Source organism: Mizuhopecten yessoensis, unplaced genomic scaffold, assembly GCF_002113885.1.
Source record: "Mizuhopecten yessoensis strain PY_sf001 unplaced genomic scaffold, ASM211388v2 scaffold9157, whole genome shotgun sequence".
In the NCBI taxonomy this organism is placed as follows: domain Eukaryota; kingdom Metazoa; phylum Mollusca; class Bivalvia; order Pectinida; family Pectinidae; genus Mizuhopecten; species Mizuhopecten yessoensis.
Genome location: NW_018407907.1, coordinates 755,703 through 774,798, shown reverse-complemented (window position 1 = coordinate 774,798; position 19,096 = coordinate 755,703). Strand labels below are relative to the sequence as shown.

Below are 19,096 nucleotides of genomic sequence, written 5' to 3'. Positions count from 1 at the left end.
ATTTGCAGGTCGGAGATCGAAAAAAGAATACACATACTTGTACCCATCGCATGCAATCGTGTATCGTAAGAGGCAACTAATGTGGGAACTCCCTGCAGAATTGAGGATTTGCTTTTGTGCCCTAGCCTCTACTTGGGGACACGTAAGCGACCAAAATATATCTGCTGCAACTATTGCAATACTTTTTTCTACTTCTAACTTCCTTTTATTTACTAGCGCCTTGCATGGCAACACCTCAACGGACGGAATGCTGTGCTGGGTGCCTTCGGTATGGTATTTCAGTGAGATAGTACCATAAAGTCGGCATCAGGTCCGTGTTGTCACACTGAGGTAAACACACCAGCACACCCTGTCTCCGGAATTAACACACGTGTACGCTTACACAACTATTAACAACTATTCTTTTCTAAACTATGTGATAAAATAGTTTAAAAAAATGGTTTTAAATTACAATGTGTATCTACCATACAATCAATGTCAGCAGCTGACGTCACAGAAATAAATAATTACACTGTAAACATTCTTTCCGGAAAGTTTCATTCAGCAGCACTGCTTCACTATTTAAATATACGATACGTTTTCGTTGCTTTCCTAAAGTGTTCTTTGTTATTTTTTTACGCTATCTAGAAAACCTATAACATTTATTGTTTCGTTCACAAAGGAAGTGTCGATTATAACGAATCCCCAATAATCTCTCCTTATCTCTTTTTCTACATCTTAAACTCGAAACTATCATAAGTTTTGACAATACTGAAAATGTCCTCTATGAACATCATTAACATCTGTTTCAATCTAAGTCAAGATTGTAAATGTACACTATATATATATATATGCATGTCGAAAATATCTGTTCTGGACCCGCTTGTATAACAAAATCTCAACATGAGATTTCCTTAAGTTGAGATTTCCTTAGCTGAGATTTCCTCAAATATGGCTTGTAAAAAAAATCCTCAGATAACTTGAGGACAGTCTTAGCTGAGGAAAGGTTGAGGCGTTATCGTGATGTTGTTAGCGGCCTGGGAACTCTTTTGTGAAGGAAGTAGATAAACTCGTGTAAACAACGTGAATCTTCAAAACAATAAAGAGCAACTCAAAATCTATAAAAAAAAATATGTACTAAATAGGAGCATGCTTAACACAATGTGGGATTCCAAGATCATGGATCTGAAGAGCAAGTTTGTTTAAAAAAAGATGCTGTGTTGTGAAAGAAAAGGTCACTTGGAAGCAGCACCTTAAGTGCCAGGTTTATCATCATATGCTAATAGGAAATTCTTATACTCTGAAAGCGAGTCGGAAACATGAACATAGAGATGAACCTGTTTAAAATTGACCTTTTAAAAAAAATAATTTAACGGGCACTCCTATCTCACTGACCTTTTTCCTCCTCAAAAATAGAATAGAACATGTTTTTTTTTATCACGCTTTTCATCGAAAGATTGTAATTTTAAATCACAGGTTAAGTTTGTTTTACTTTTAATTTTGATCCTTATGAAAAAACTCAAGATAATCTCGTGTCAAAAAACCGTTATTTAAATCCCAATTTGATAATTCGATAAAAACACGATAGGGCACATTATGAACGAAGGGAAGATTTGCATGGAGACCATTGAAATAGTACAATAAAGTCCGTGTGTGCTTCTTCTCTTTAATCGAAGACATCCACAATGTAAATCTAGATCTGATCTCAGCAAAATCAGGTCCGAAATCATGTAGAAATAATGTTCTGTTGTTTACGCCATTTTCACTTTGTTTTGAATGTGGTAATTGTCCGCTCCTGCCTGCAAAGTCAAGGCTTCAAGGAATTAAAAAACTTATCTAACTTCATCAAATGTGGGATAACTATTCTAAGTCATGAAATGTGGGAAAACTGTTTAACGTCATCAAATGTGGGAAAACTTACGTCATCAAACGTAGGAAAACTGTTTAACGTCATCAAATGTGGGAAAACTTGTTCAACGTCATGAAATGTGGGAAAACTGTTTAACGTCATGAAATGTGGGAAAACAGTTTGACGTCATGAAATGTGGTAAAACTGTTTAACGTCATGAAATGTGGTAAAACTGTTTAACGTCATTAAATGTGGGAAAACTTGTTCAATGAAATGTGGGAAAACGAACGTCATCAAATGTGGGAAAACTGTTTAACGTCATCAAATGTGGGAAAACTAACGTCATCAAATGTAGGAAAACTGTTTAACGTCATCAAATGTGGGAAAACTAACGTCATGAAATGTGGGAAAACTTGTTCAACGTCATGAAATGTGGGAAAACTAACGTCATCAAATGTGGGAAAACCAACGTCATCAAATGTTGGAAAACTGTTTAACGTCATCAAATGTGGGAAAACTTGTTCAACGTCATGAAATGTGGGATAACTAATGTCATCAAATGTGAGAAAACTGTTCAACGTCATCAAAGGCGATGACCACTTAATATACATTGGACTTGGACGAAAGACATCAACACTGCGCCATGGAGCCAACACTCCTACATTACAGGCAGTTTTAAGTTTTCATCTCCTTTTATCTAATAATAATTTATAATTGCATTAATTTTTGCAATTTAAATGCAGATGTTTGTGTTTCGAAATGGCTTGACCATGGTAAACTTTGGTAAGCCTGACTAATGTTTGTTTTATTAGTGTTGTGACACCTTAATAAACTAATGATGTCATACAAATGTGCGCAATGGTCGTTACGCCATCAAAGTGTGTACAAATCGAAGCGTCTCGAAGAAAATAAACGCAACTTAGAGGTAGGAGGTCCACCATTAATGAAGGAATGGCAGAAATCAGATTGGGTACTGAATCACATAATCACAGAAGTAGAAAGTCATTGAATTGGGCGTGCATCATAGTTTCTTTGACTCAAGGAATCTAATATCACACCGGGACACACAATACAAGGATAATTAGCTGATTATATCTGTACAAGTAATGATATTTATAATCAATTTCAAGGTTTTATGGCACAGCGTCAATATTTAAATTTAACAAGCAGTTACATTGTTTTGTTTAACCTTGTGACAGACAAGTAAAATCAGTATTTACACCTTTCAAATAGCACCAAGTCAGGTCTACCCGCAGCTGATGCAGTATGAATGGCCGTGGCCATGGAATTGATTTTGTGGTAAGATATTAGTGGTTTCGGAAAGAAATTGAATTATTCCTTGTACAAATAAATTGCATTATTTAGGATTTCGGGAATTATCCTTCTTTTCATATAATTGACATTTGACCTTTAGTCAGTATTTTAACACGTTGACAAAGATGTCGTTACTACGATTCATAAGAAACAGACTGCAATACCTTTATGGAACCATAGACCCACAACAAAATTACGGAGGCGAAGCTAACGTCAGTGTACCCAAAACGGGACACTTACAATGTACGGGAAAACGGGCAAGGAAATTGAAATGCAATTCAAAGAAATATATTCATGTATTATTTTTTTGCTACATATATGTAGCGCTTTTAATGTCATTTCAACTGTATAATGGCTTAATCTGTTGTTGATTATGGTCACATGGACAGTTTAAGTTTAGAAATAATTTTGATGAGATAGCTTTCCTAATTTACGTACCGTGCACCGATATCTATTTGGATATCCTTTTCAGATTTTTATTTCTAAACTAATGCTGGTTTGGAGACAAAATTTGATTAGAACGTCCTTTGAGACTAAAATACTTAAGGTGTACGTAATTTTCTGCTTACATTGTTAGTTTATCCAACAATATTATCCAAAATACCAAAGTGTCCATTACAGGGTACAGTCTCGTCTGTTAAAGAGCCGTCTTGACCCTAATATATATATTTTGCGATTTATTTATAAAACCACGGACCGGAATTATCTTCTTTTTTTTTATATAAAAGTTGATAACGCCGTTTTATGAAAAATAGACAAACAGTTTTGAAATAGATACATCAATATTTAACTGAAAAGTGTCCCGTTTTGGAAATAGTGACGGTAGGTATGCTGCAAGGGATAACGTTAAACTGGTGGTATTTTGATAATTTATACACGATTAGTGTCAAGGTCGATACATCACGTCTAGTTCATATAACGACGGGGTCTATGGTCCAGCATGCATTTGGTTAACTCATTCACACCTAAAATTTCATGATGAATTATTCCAGCCTTTGAATTTTAGGAGTTCAAATGTGTACTCAGGGATGACTGAGTTAAACAATTTCCAGCAAGATCAGCAAGTTTTAGGTTTATTTTTTTTACTTGCAGTGTTGGATCATCTCAACCAAGGGTTTATTAAAAGGTCGTGGCAGGAATAATAGAAAGTTCCGGATTTGAATCAAGTGTTGTTGTTGATTATATTCAGTTTTAATAATTCATCTTTATTTCTTCCATTAATGTACTTTTTAAAAATGGTTTATTAAAGGTATTTTCATGCCGATGGAACTTTTTCAAATTCAGTATTGGCAAGTGGTACCGGGATTCTTGCATAACTCCCGTGTATGATCGCAGTGAGTATGCGCAGTAATTAGGCTGTGTCACATAACTCCTATGTATAATGCGCATGAACATAGTCAATGAGCAGACCGTACAAGTGATAATAGCTGTAATTCAAACCTAATTATTCACACTGATACGTTTTAACAGCAACTGCGCAAATGAGCATAAGCTTAAATTAAGCAGACATAATTTACAATAACACAATGGTTACGAAAAACACGTTTGTTTTTTCTAATGACGTGTCACGCTATGCATATCATTCAAATACAACACACATTGATCGATTAACGTCCGAATAATTAAATCATAGATGTCTATTTCTCTGGTTATTGGTGTTTGTTTATTGTCAAAAATATCTCTGGAAGGTAGTTTGATGGCTTTCGTCACTTGCCAGAAACAGCGCAATAATTCTTGTTGGTTTTAAAAGCCTTCTACATATACACGCCGCTATTGATAGTAGATTTGCCCAATATTAGTTTTGGAGAGCGAGGTCGGTATAATGCTTAGTTTGCTTACGTGGTCGGCTCGATCTGTGAGCCTTTCTCTTCCCTAGATCGATTTAACCTTGGTCCGTTGTTATAACGTCTATTATGCTTTACTAAGAATCAATAAGGATTTTTGTAGATTCAACACGAAACACCTGTCGATAGCACTGTTGGTTTTCCCTGCCTGTTTACCTTTTTCTAACTTTATGATCTTGTCAGTTTATTGAACACGGGTATCCCAGATTCCCCTGTCCTGTATTATCTAACCGGTCGACCCGATTATTCCATCCTCAACTTCTGTCCTATATTAACATAACAGTTTACTTTATCAAGTTATCTTGGTTCCCAGTCTACACCCTCTCCGTCTACTCTACCAGAAAATCCTTATTCTCCTGACCCGTCTTAGACATCATGTATCTTCGACTCTACCCGATATTACGGCTCAACTACCCATCTCTTCCATCACCTAGTCTATCTGCTGTATCTCGAATATCCTCGTCCCATGCCTCCATCATAATCTTACATCTCTACTAGTCTTGGCTATTTTGATCTCTACCCCCATCATCTGGCCTGTCACCTCTACCAAAACATCGTGTTCACCTTCTCCAGTATAATCTTGTCTGTATGTACTCCGTAAGTGGGTATCCTGGATATTTTCACATCTCTCAATCATCATCCTGTGGTTGTCTGCTGTACCCGGGAAAAATCCTGATTCCCAAATACCCCTCTCTATATCATCTGTTCCGTCGTCGGTTCGGTGTGATTAACCGGGTGTTAAATTTTACTGATGGAATCGTAATGTTTAAAACCATCCAGGCACGCGGATCTTTCTTCAACGCGCACGCTCAAGAAATTGCACGATGCTACCCAATTAGAATAATGAGATTGTATGGAGCGGCAGATGACTGGAGCTAAGAACAATCCATACAACGTTCAATGGGATAATAGTAACTGTTTGTATTTGTCAAAGGCAACACCACTATTCCCATTGTTCGCCGCCTCAATTATTCATGGTAAAAATCATGCCTGCTTCACTATGATTCGCCGGCGCGTGCCCGATGATTGGTAAGGGTCAGCTATTTAAAGCTGCGCTGAGGCGCATCATCCAGTCTCGAAGTAATAAACGGGACGTTTTTGAAAAAAAAACGGTGGCACACACATGGCTACGTTCACACCGTATAGCGAATATATACTTTAGAATTCACCCGTTACAGCGCTGAATGGATGGCAAAACGCATTGATACACACGCACTCAAACAGACACACTCACGCGGCTGTAGATACAGCCCATAATATAATGGTCTCTCTTTGAGGACACGTGATTGAGTGAGTATATGCAACAATTTATTGATATACCCGGTGTTACGGTACCACAGGACGGGGACAATACAGATAATGTCAGGCAGCAACGTTGTAACGCAATCCGATCAACATGATCAGACGGGACGCTAGAAGCAGTGCTTCAGGGCGTGACACTGCTACGTACGGGAGATAAAGGATTCTACAAATACAAATAATGAAAAGACATTAACTTCTTCAGTGTATAAACTGTTAAATCTGGGATTTTGTGTAGGAACGAAAACTCCCCAAAAAGATGCCGAGGTCATTTCTTGTCAAGAAAGTTAAATGTGACGATGACAAATCCATGCATGGTCATTATTGGTCCAAGGAGATATACGAGGATGACGTGGACGGTGGTAGAGCGGTGGCCCCCTACACACCCAGTACACATCCACTGGCTGTCAGAGTTAATAATGGTAAGTACACTCTCATGTCAACAGGTGCACTGTATCCTGTCAATGATGTCGGTGTTAATCTGTTGTAGAATAGACCACACACACATACATTGATTGGCGACATTGACAATGTATAAAGTATACATACCTTTAAATCTAGGAAAGGAATTTGTTAATTCTATAAAATTCCTAGAGCCAAGCTGACAAAGCTGTTTCGTTAATTACAGATATGTTACGTTTTGTATAATCTGAATTCATATATATTATAATTAAAGTCGATCGTTAAGTAAAGCATGGTTAGCTTCATTTGACCTTTGACAGAGATAGTATATTAATATATAAAAGCTAACCATTACAAATATTCATATTTAGAATCTGTTATAGACAAGATTGAGTTCCGACATTTATATTTTGGTCTTTATATAAATGTATCTGTTGTATTCCTTAGACAACTATTAAACAATAGGTGATAAGATAAGCTATTATATATAGACTTTCAATTTTGGTATAAACACATGTTTTGTGCTTCTGAAACAGTTATGCTTCAGTATCAATATAACATTTGTATCAGACTACCATTTTCCAAATTCGTTTGTGCTTTATATGGAAATAAGAACTCTAAATTTTTCATAATAAATAAGGATTATCAAAATTTTTATATTTTGTAATTATGTACGCATTGTCATACATGGCAACTAATCCCTATTAAGTGCAAAATACTTTTGTATTTTTCTGTCAATTAGATTTTTTAATCTTGTTCAAACTAGAAGTGAGATTATTATCAATCCTGAATTATGACAACAGGCAAATTCTGATTACATTTATTGATTCTTTATGATTTACGATCTTCAATTCATTCGTAAAATATGAACTATCAGACAGGGAGTGGTAAAACTGAATTTCGTCGGAAAATTATTCAACACTGTACACTTAACGGTAACAAGGAGATAATGGAATTAGTGGGAACGGTCTCCAGCTAATCTGGTATTTAACGATGACCCTAAGGTGAGAGTGTGGCCCAAGTCGAGTTGACGTTTGTTTACTCAAGTCCATATCGGGTGTAATTTGTTCTTTATTTTCTCTTCAAGAGCCTGTCAGTGACAAAATACAAATTAATACTTGTGTTGGAAGTAGTGAAGTGTTTTCTGTAAAATCTTTTTAAAGACATTATTAATATTTTCATGACAGATATCACATATTTACCGCTTAGTTTTAATAACATATTGATGTTGATACTTGCGTTTCGAGTAAACAAGACTAGACTAGTTACTTTTGAGAATAGCTTGTTGATATTTTAGAAAACCAGTCTGTCATTGTTTTGGAAGTTCACTAAATAGGAAAATTCTCAAACCCGCATGAAAATAATTTTTAAGACATGTGGAGGTGATCGTATGAGTTTTAAATCGATGTTTTCATTGTTGAATAAGTCTGATGAAAATATAGATTCAGTAAAAATGAATTATTGAATAAGTCAAATCATACTTTTACATATCGAATAAGGGATGTCAAGTAAGATTACAAAGTTAATATCGAACAATGTCTTGATTTATGTAAAATTCATGTCTTTCATTTTGTATCGATTTTAAAGAAGTTTTTTCGTTGCATGAGACAAAGTGGTATAATAATGTGAAACATATCAACAGTCACTCTTAATGAGCTTTCGGGCTTAGCCATTCATCATGGATTAAATGGCTGTGTGGTTTTCTCCATTATGATGTTACATCCGTACTTTCATATTTTTACAATTGTATATTATTGTTTCTTTATGTTAATTAGTAATTGGATAAAATAATGCCAGATGATATGTATCTTGAATTGGTTTGATATTTCATGAAGTGTTCATCAAAATCGTGTTAACTGACTCATTATCATGTGAAAGCAAAGGAGATATCAAGTTTCACTATAGTAAATTACACATGCTAAATTTTCAAATATTTTTTCCCAAAACCAATTACAAAACATTGACTTTTATCATGTTGTCTAAATGAAGGATGTCATTTTGAATCCAACTACAATTTCGCCTAATAATGTAAACGTGATAAATGCGCTTGATAAGCTGCATTTAGGTTTTCATATTATCATCGAGAATGAAATTTATATCCCGTCAAATGGCGAACTGTTCTGATAACAACATTAGCACTGGAACGCGTTATAATAAATATTAAATCAAAATACAAGTGTTTGACGAGTATGGCTTCGTGTAACTCGATGTTGACTTTATCACATGACTATTGCTGAATCGAAAAGGGCCATGATGTATATCTAATTGATTTAACCTCGGCGACATAGACAGTGTTTTCAGCGACTGTAGTAATCGGTCGTGCACTCACGAGTGGCTAAATCAATCAGTTATTATCGAATTCTGTATTTACGGCCAGACGATACTTGTTTGGACAAGCAGTATGGTTTTACTGCAATGATTGAAGGAAGGGGTATCTGATAGAAAGGTAGAATTTAATGAAATAATAAGTATGGAAACGGTATTATTTTAGCTCATTACAAGAGAGTAATGTGGTTTAAATAGTCATGTTTGATATGCTTAAACGGTCATTGCTATGGGTAACAGGGTGTATTACGGAGGTTTAATGGGATAAATGAGTATCAAATCGTATAAGAACTGGTGTTGATTAAATATAAATATCATTTTTCACTACCTTGAAGGCATGTTAGGAAATCTCACTCTTGAGCAACAGTTCTGGAATGTCCAAACCCGAGACTTACTTGGGGGTTGACATTCAAGAATTTGAACCCTTACTTGATATTTCATTGTAATATCGTCAAAGGTAGAAACTACTGATTTTCTCCTACCCTCTCACTTATTTATATAATGTTACAGCAGACTGTTGATAGAGAAATTATGCAAGGCTAAAACGTTTGGCCAGATGTTAAAGGTAAGAGAAAAAAACCTTTCAAATCATGTTTATTTTTCTCCCATTGGTTCAATTTTGAATATTATGTAGATAATAATTTGACAGTTGGTAATAATAAGCTGTACACGAAATCTGAAGGCCACCTGTTATGGAGTGTGTACATGATTCTGTCTGTACCTGCATGCATAATGCACGTTCTTATAACGGTAAATAAAGATAGAAATTCTAATGTTTATTTAACACCTATTGGTAGTAATTGGAGGTCTATAAACTACCACGTAATAACAGCACGCATCTGTTAATGAATCTGTATATTATGGCTAGTCTTCCATCATTCTAATTAAATATTTGGGAACACTACTAATCTGGCTGTAACTAAATATGTATGATTAATACAAAACATATTAAAAAGAGTGCTTGATTAAAATGTATGACCAATCGTGTGGGTAAAAAGCACCAGATGATCTGCGCAATAATATGGCCAACGACGAAAATACTGGGCAATTGCACAAGGGAACGCACGTGCAGACGGTATAATTGTCCTTGGAAGTCTTCAAGTACGGATAAATCAGTCAGTCTGTCATTGTCAAGATGATGACAAATATTCCATGTTGTCATAAGGTACCCTGTCGTTTGCGTCCTCTCGACATTTCAGGACTCTTCATTACTCACGAGGGAATTTTAACGAGGTTGTTAAAATGAGCAGCGGTCGTAAGTCAGGGGCGCAAGGAACGCGGTTCTGTCCGGGAACTAGTTCAGAGCTTTCTTTGCGACTTTCGGCGCTGAACAATTAACTCAAAGATTTTATTGAGTTTAAAACAAGAATGTTCCCCCTCATTTTTTTGTATTTCAAAATGACTTTATGTAAACCGTTTCATTCATGATAATACGGAAAGTCTAGCGTAAGTCCAAATCGCGGTCGCTAAATATCTACGAGATCTCTAACTGAGTTGACAGGGATTTTGTTTTATATTTTGACATTCTAGAGCTCTGATTATGATGATATTTACATATGTTTTTGACACGGCCATATGATGCATATTTTCAATGTCTACTGTAATAAAAAAAAAACCCACATAAACTCGTAAATGTCTGTCACATTTCTTTCATTAATTTCTATGTAGATGTTTTACTGAATATTGTTTCTAACACACGTATATATTTGATATAAAGTAGACAAAAGGGTGAACACCTGATTTGCTTCGTAATTCGATTTAAAATGAAATTTAATTCACGGATGTTACTAAGTTGAAACATTTGCAATAAACACACTATGTATTCACTGAGGTGATGTAAATTAATAAGCTTTTAGAATGTATCATCAGATATTTATATATATATATATGTATCTAAGTTTAAATGGCATTTGTACAGATTATTATTTGTTTCCCTCCAACATCAAAGTTTCGAAATTTAGACGTTAGTGATGAAATCACTCTTTTACTATATTTGTATCATGAAGATAAGTAATCATGCTTTTTGAGGTTGTGAAGGTTTAAAGACATTTGCAATAAGAATACATTATATTTGAAGCATAAACCGCCTGCTACTATTGATTAACTTCAGGGCACAAATATCAAAAGATGGATAAGCTTAATGAACAAATAACAAAACATTTTATCTAGTATATTTACAAAAATATTGAAATTCAAGACAAAATCTTAATGTATAAATTGAATATAACTGTCCGTGTACAGGGAATCAAATAATATTTGTAAATGTTATAGTTTCTTTTCATTTTCTTTTTATAATAACACGTGAAGCTAACTAGGCTTTTAATATCCCGCCCTCCATTTCCCCTTTTGCTTGTTTTGGTATATTTAACAAAAAGTGTCAGACAAGTCCCAATGGATCCTAGGACCTGTTAACTCAAGTTTCATTCTCACCTGGTTCTTATAGGTAGCTTATCAAATCAATACTGTAAGTTATCCCAATATTCTTAGTTCCATGCGCCATCTGCTCTTTCATTCTGTTCGAATATTACTAACGGGGCTCTACGCTACAGGAAAAATTGTTTATGTTGCTAATGCTGAAAAATTGAAAAACCACTGCTATTTAATTTAACTGATGGTTAAGTCATATTATCACTGGGAAATTTTATCGCTGAAAAATGATCACAAACTACAAAAAAATGACCACCCGAGGCACTTGTATTGTAAACAGTAATTAAAAAGCATTGTTAGTTTTGTATAACTTAAACTTTAAATCACAAATCGTATTTTGTTCGCATTTGCGATACTCCTATCAGTCTTTCTCGTCTACGTGTTATAAGGTAATTTTTCTTTAAAGAAGTTCATTTTTTATTCAAGTTTTTGATCATATGCAGGTGAGCAATTTTACTTAATTTACATTTTAAGCTGATGAAACTGTACGCCATTCGTTCATGGTAATCAAGTAAATTATGCTTTAGAATTAAAGTTCAACAATCATTTGAAGAGTCGAGTGGATAGCGATAGACATCTGCCCAGCACGCGACTGTATTTGTGATTCATTTAATGGACGATTTCACGGTCCAGTGATTCTGTTGGTCACGCCTCCAAATCCAAAGCACGATGGTGGTAGATAAGTCTGTCTCATTTCATGCTGGAGTAAACACCGGTCTAAAGTTATCACTTTCGATCTTTTCTGTCTAACTGGCCTAGCAGAATGTGTCAAATGACATAATATTGAATTTGAAAATTATGCAGTCATTGCAAATAATAATAATCTAGATCCTGGAAATTGATCTTCATTTAATATTTCGACTAAGAGTTATATGTATGGATATATTTACAGTCAGTTTTTCTATGGCTGTTGTAAATACGTGAATTTAGAATCAGGAGTATATAGCATTCGTTTCTCCAGTTCTTGTTTAAATAAATACAAACAAATTACGATGTTGCCGTATTGCAACGACAATGGGTCTTCATTTGCATCGAGGTAACATATTATCTTATGCATTCGTTGCGAGCCAGATGTTAATGACATCGCCTGAATAACGCGCTGTTTCAGCGTCTAACACAGGGAATGAAAACTCCATGAGGGACGCATGACCGCGAATGAGATGTCAATGTGATTACATTAGAAAATGAAAGTAGGAAGATGTAATGCATCCTTATAAACGAATATTTGATAAAACGTGAATTTGTGTTGCACTTTGTTGATTTAAAAGTGATTGAAATGGTGACTAGACTCGCTTCGAGCGAATAAATCTTTGATACATTGGCATCATCAGTTTCATTTCACACAGCACCGTCAGCTTAATTGTGAAATATTACCCCGTCGTTGTTTCAGGTGATTTGTAATTATTTATAGTGTTTTAAAATCGTTTTCTTGCATTACCTGATATGCAAAATATATACTTTGTTTTCACATGTGATTTTTGAAAAGAAAAATGTTAAGAAGAAAGATATACAACGCATGAATAGGTATGTAAAGCGAACTATACTGTCACTTGTCAACTCCACCTGTTGATGTTATTGCTGGCTATAACAATGTTTTATTAACTGATGAAAGGTAACGCTTACCTTACGCAAGGTGCAATACGGGCGGCAGGAGGCAATAGAGAGATAAATAGATGAAACTTTAAATACTGTCATTTTTCATTAAGATTTATTCCTTATTTCATTCTTAAGAAGTAGATATCTTGAATGGATATATCAATAGGAAGTTTAAGATGGTTATATATTGCTATGAACAACAAAGACATTTTGTGTTGCTCTCTAGCGATTTCAACTCTGTAAAAGAGCTTCTTACAATAAGTTTTTCCTCCCTTAAAAATACGATATTATAATTGATTGAGATACTAGATGTCTGGAATAGATAATAGTGCTTTAGATTTGCAAAATGCAATTAGCAAATTAGTTGGCCCGCTTTGGTCCCTTGCATAACCGATGTATGCTGCGGAGTGATTCATTTTTGGCATGCAGTATCTATTACAAAAAAAATATATAGCTGCAATCGTATTGGTGTCTTTTACGTTCATCAACCCGGAGTTGCATATGTTTAGACCGCGAAAGTAGTTAGGGTTGAAACAAGTATATTTACTACAACCATATCAAACTAAATATGCTGATGATATACAAAGGGTTTTAAAATATCGACTTCATTGAAAACAAAATTAAAGAGTCCCTCCCGTACAACAGCTTGTATATTAAACTATGAATTGGAAACTTTTTTTCGCCATAAAAAGTGAATATATTGTACAAAATATACAGTTTATTTGTCTAGTGTTTACCTGGACTGGGACAGGGATCCTTACATAAACAATATATCATATGGTTGTTATTCATGGTTGATACCTTATCCCATCAGCTTAATGTCTGATAATTGATTTCGCCAATAGACGATAGGAGTAAATATAAATAAATGATGTGAACTTGATGACAGAATTATGTGTGCTTATTGATGCAAGTTCTCGCTGTCTGAACAAAACATACATTGTCACACTGATCAACAGATTGAATAACAATCAATTTAGTTTGTCTGTAGACTAAGGGATTTAAGTACAACCATGGGTAAGTATACCTGTCCTAGTGCATTCCAATACCAGAATATAAAACGTGTTTTCTATACATACAGTAGTCTTCCTTTAATTTCTATTAAATATTATTGTATATCGACTTGGCAACACACCCGCCACTGATCAATAGGTTAGAAAGACAAGATTGTGACCATGGTTCGAATCCTGGTTTGGCCCTGATGCCATTTTACCCTTAAAACACCGTTTTTGGCTTGTTTGTATTCCACATTTAAGTTTCGTTGTATAAAGGCTCAGTATGGTATGGGTCTTTTATTTTCTTGTTAGAAATGATCTGTTGAAGCTAATCATGCATATAAAAAGTTTCAGTAGAGTTCTACGATCACTTTGGTATATACCCCCCCCCCCCCCCTTTAATATTATTCCAAAGCCGTAGAAATGCTAGATTTATGATTAGATAAGGATATTCCTAAAGCGATGACATAGACACATGAGAAAGGTTTCAAACAATAATGAATGATATCAACCTCAACTTAGAACTAAAAAACATCGTTTTTATTACTTTTAATTATTCTTGTTTGATTTGATATGTCACTGCGGGATTTTTTCAAATAAGATCAACATCCTCTTTATTAATTTCATCGATTATGTCACTCGGTTTTTTTCAAAATAAGATAATATCTTACTTGCTTATAATCATATGTTATCTGTATCTGAAAGAAAATGTTCATTCCATATCTGTACTTCTGATATTTTCTTTGGAGATGGGCCCTCCGTTGATATATGTTCTTTAAACATATAATACACGTTATCGCAGAGTTTTATTTACGATAACTTACCTCTAGGTTCAATCTTAATCTAACGAGAAACGGAAATCGAATATACATTAATACTTCGAATTGAAAATAATTTAAAAACCGAAATTTTACTTGACACCGATTAGAGGAATGCTTGTGTAAAAATAAATATTGGATTGCAGTTACATTGAAGACAGCCTTTGTCTGATACCTTTCATTGATACAAATAAACGTGAAGCCTGTTATTTCACGATATAATGTTTTTAATATTAACTCATTATACTTTTTCCCCATTTTGTAGGGTACATAAGTGACCTGATAGTGCCGTCACTTCCGGTGAATGCATCTGTCGCTGAGATCGAAGAGAAGCCACAACCCCCAGCGGCGCATGTAGAGATCCAGTTTGAGGACGTGCATGATGAAGAGTGTCCAGTCCTTGATCTTAGTCCTGACCGGAACAAAAACAACATTGAAGAAATTAACAGAAGTGTAACCATTGGATACACCTATGATGCGTTCTTCATAAGCGACGGACGGTCGCGACGTAAAAATGCATTTGGTATTCCAGAAAAGGTCAGCAAGCAACGTTACACGTGTAATGAATGCGGGAAGGATTACGCGACATCCTCAAACCTCTCCCGCCACAAGCAAACACACAGGAGTCTAGACAGTCAGCTAGCAAAGAAGTGCCCCTACTGTGACAAAGTCTACGTCAGCATGCCAGCACTGTCTATGCATATTCTAACGCACGAACTCAAACACCGTTGCGATATATGTGGGAAGAGTTTCTCCAGGCCGTGGTTATTGCATGGACATAAACGTTCTCACACGGGAGAGAAGCCGTACGGATGCGCTCACTGTGGGAAGGCATTCGCAGACCGCTCCAACCTACGTGCACATATGCAAACGCATTCGGCGTTCAAACACTATACCTGTAAGAGATGCAACAAATCGTTTGCCTTAAAATCGTATCTTAATAAACATTACGAGTCAGCTTGTATAAAGGAGGGTCCAGAATCTACTTTAGATATGATAAAACATAGTCTCTCTCCTGAGAGTTTGAACTTTTCGTAATGATGACTGGAGACAGGATAATTTGTGGTTTGTGCAGTGAATCATCGTTACATCGTCTCCTGATTGATTTTATCCAAAGGTCCTAACGTGAAAAATGAGTACTTATGACTTTTAGAGTATTACTCACACCCCGAGTAACAAAGACTAATGCATCACACGGAACGGTGTCAACAGGGACGCGAAAAGACCTCAACGATACACGAACGACTCTAGTATGCACTGTGGATGTTTATGACATATTTAAACCGCAACAAACGATATCTAAACGGTGATATAAATAGCGGAACTAGATATGCTTCATTACTTATATACAAATTCGAACTTAAATTTGAACCCATAGACATTTGACACCAACGACCTTTGTAGATGTATAAATATTTTTTGTCCCAATTCATTAGTGACCATTCACCTTCCTACCGCCAGTAGTGCCAGAACTTGTGTGATAACAGATATCAGTATATAACCAACCAAGTGCCCCTTAACCCCTTAATCGAAATCACCATTTTTGTATTTTCTATTTTCTTACGAAATCCCATTTAAGCATTTTGATACAGACACGATATATTTGTTGGTGTTTTATTCCCACCTACTAGTCTACATATATGTTGGATGTGTTTGACGGATACAGTCTTGAGATCATATTATACGTTGATGTTATTCACCCCACCTAGTCGAACTATTTTTGGAGATGAGTGTATTACGTCTAGTCAGTATTATGTTTAGTTATTGACACAAACCCACAAGTGCAATCAAATGTATGCATGTTTTGTAGAGTTAGTCTGAGTGGGTAGAACCTCGTCATATATCTCTCTTACTGTCTACGATGAATCTGCTGAAAGGATTCACATACAACTGCAAAAACATTAAATGTGAATTGGGATAAAAAAAAATTATCCGTTGTGATATAAGCCACATGGTCACTGTGACTAAATGCGTGGTCAAGGGCCGTTCTCTAACTTAGATCCATACAAGTTTTATCTAAAATGAAATGAAAGGATGGAAACTGTGCATTTGAATTCTCTAACGCTTTGCCTGTAGTGGGACAGATATTCTTAAAGTTAGATGCTTCCTTACCATACTAAAACATTTAAAAAAAAAGAGGCTAAGAATATTAAATATTACATTTCTTGTTATTATGAGTTATTATACAATGCGTATAAAAAATAAGGAAGACTCTTATGACACATAGGCATACTATAAGCATGGTAGCATATACCCCTAATTTGCTTTCCTATGAAATTAATAGTCAACAATTATTATTCCTATTTTGCTCAATTCATGGTGCCGTTCTGAGAAATCATAAGAGACTTGAAAGAAAAACTCCTCAACAAACGTTACTTTCCATGAACTTTATCATTGTAGATTCTCATTGCATATTTTTACATGTCATAGATAAAAAAAATACTTTTTAAAATAAATTTAATGATGATATTTTCTGAGGACGACTCGGCGAGTAAAGCAGTACGCTCTTTTGTTTTTTACATTTCATTTTCGTCATTTATTCGGAAAATAATTTGTCTTGGGTGACGAGGTTCTACTCAATTTCAGAGTTTTTCATATATTTATTAGCCAATCACATTGATAGAATGCAATTGGTTAGATTAGATGATTTCATGTTGGTTGTTAAACAAAAGAGAAACAGTATTTTCAATTTGTCCGAATCACTGTTAGTTGGGTTTTTTTACCAGACACTTCAAAACTTGTAAATAATTGTAAACATTATCATGTATTGCTTTTGATGATCAAGAGTATTTTAATTGATGTGTACCTTAACTGAATCGGTGCTCTAGTTTCCCTTGATTGTTTCAATATAGCTTAGAAACTACAGGCCTAATTATTTTAGATATTTTTTCTAGTGTTATGTACCTACCCCAGGTTAAGCGATATATATACTTTGAAATGTACATTCTGTTTTCGTCAACTTTTATTTAAAAGATGATAGAAGAGACGACCTCTTCTTCAGAATGTAAATATCAACCTTGCTTTTGAAATATAACACCATATGTTGCAGACAAGACCAAAAAGAGCTGAAACACTGAATCGTTATTTAAAGAATAATCACTTTTATAGAGGGGCCGCGGTGGCCAAGTGTTGAAGGGGTCTGACATTCTGCTTCCACTAGCCTCAACAACCAGGTCGCGGGTTCGAGACCTACGTGGGGCAGTCGCAAGGTACTCGCCGTAGGTCGGTGGTTTTTCTCCGGGAACTCCGGCTTTCTTCCACCAGCAAAACCTGGCACCTCCTTAAATGACCATAGCTGTAAATAGGACGTAAAACACAAACCAAATAACGTCTTTATCAAAATATTACTAACCATAGATATTAATGACTAATTTGGCTTAAAACAATGTATAATGAAATGAAGGACGAATGTTCAAATTGAGCCAAGTAAATTAGTTTGGAGAGACCTCATCTGTTGACAAAGTAGTCCAAACAAGTGTGATTTTTCAAAATAACAGTTACTTTGATTGTTTATGTAACAGAGTTATACATAAAACAATACATTCATATAAACTAGTGATTCGAACATGCTTTTAAAGTAACATTGTACAAACAACGTTTGGTGTTTTCAATACAATAGAAAGGTCTTAGATATTTATAGGTACATAGTCTTTTTTATCCTCGAACATGGTATAAGAAAAATTGAATGGTCTAAATAATTCATAGAAGAAATATAGCATACGATTAATTCACAAAGCATTTTCATAGATTATAGAGAACTATACAGACAACTGTTTTAGCAGCGCCCTTATTCATTGTATATAAAAATGTCATTTCATATAGAGAATTGGATGAAGTCTGTTTTTTCAATCCTGGTCAATAATTTGACAAAAGGAGACTATGCATTTGACTGTATTTACTCATTTAAGTTTTTCATGTTATATATCAACGAAATGCAAATCACCTTTATCTCGCCATATAAATAATGAAATACGATATCCCTGTTATCTCGAAATGAGACTCTTATCTCTTGCTTAACAGAATCGAGGAGCATTATTACGAAGTTCGGTATCCTTGTTATCTCGAAGTCAATCAGCTATATATCTCGTGTCTATACACTCGAACATTTTTCATACGAAGTACTATATCTTTTATCTCGAGGTTCCCTTTGGAAACTATAAGTTATAATTCTAATATCTCAAATGAAACGTCGATCTCGAAGTTTAATCATGATTTTAGGCAATCCGTCATATCGAAGTTCGACTTCAA

At 35.0% G+C, this 19,096-nt stretch overlaps 1 protein-coding gene across 1 annotated transcript; it reads left to right on the top strand.

The window, feature by feature from the left end:
- The first annotated feature begins 6,344 nt into the window (after positions 1-6,344).
- Positions 6,345-16,548, top strand: LOC110457504 (transcriptional repressor scratch 2-like). Its single transcript, XM_021508816.1, has 2 exons — positions 6,345-6,707; positions 15,114-16,548. The coding sequence occupies exons 1-2, from the start codon at positions 6,545-6,547 to the stop codon at positions 15,884-15,886; spliced, it is 936 nt and encodes a 311-aa protein (XP_021364491.1). The 5' UTR covers positions 6,345-6,544; the 3' UTR covers positions 15,887-16,548.
- The last annotated feature ends 2,548 nt before the right edge of the window (positions 16,549-19,096 follow it).

Bases quoted from the DNA above. Each gene is read 5' to 3' on its own strand.
- LOC110457504 (XM_021508816.1), top strand. From the start codon at position 6,545: ATGCCGAGGTCATTTCTTGTCAAGAAAGTTAAATGTGACGATGACAAA. The intron at 6,708-15,113 runs GTAAGTACACTC...CCCATTTTGTAG, and splicing joins GGCTGTCAGAGTTAATAATG to GGTACATAAGTGACCTGATA.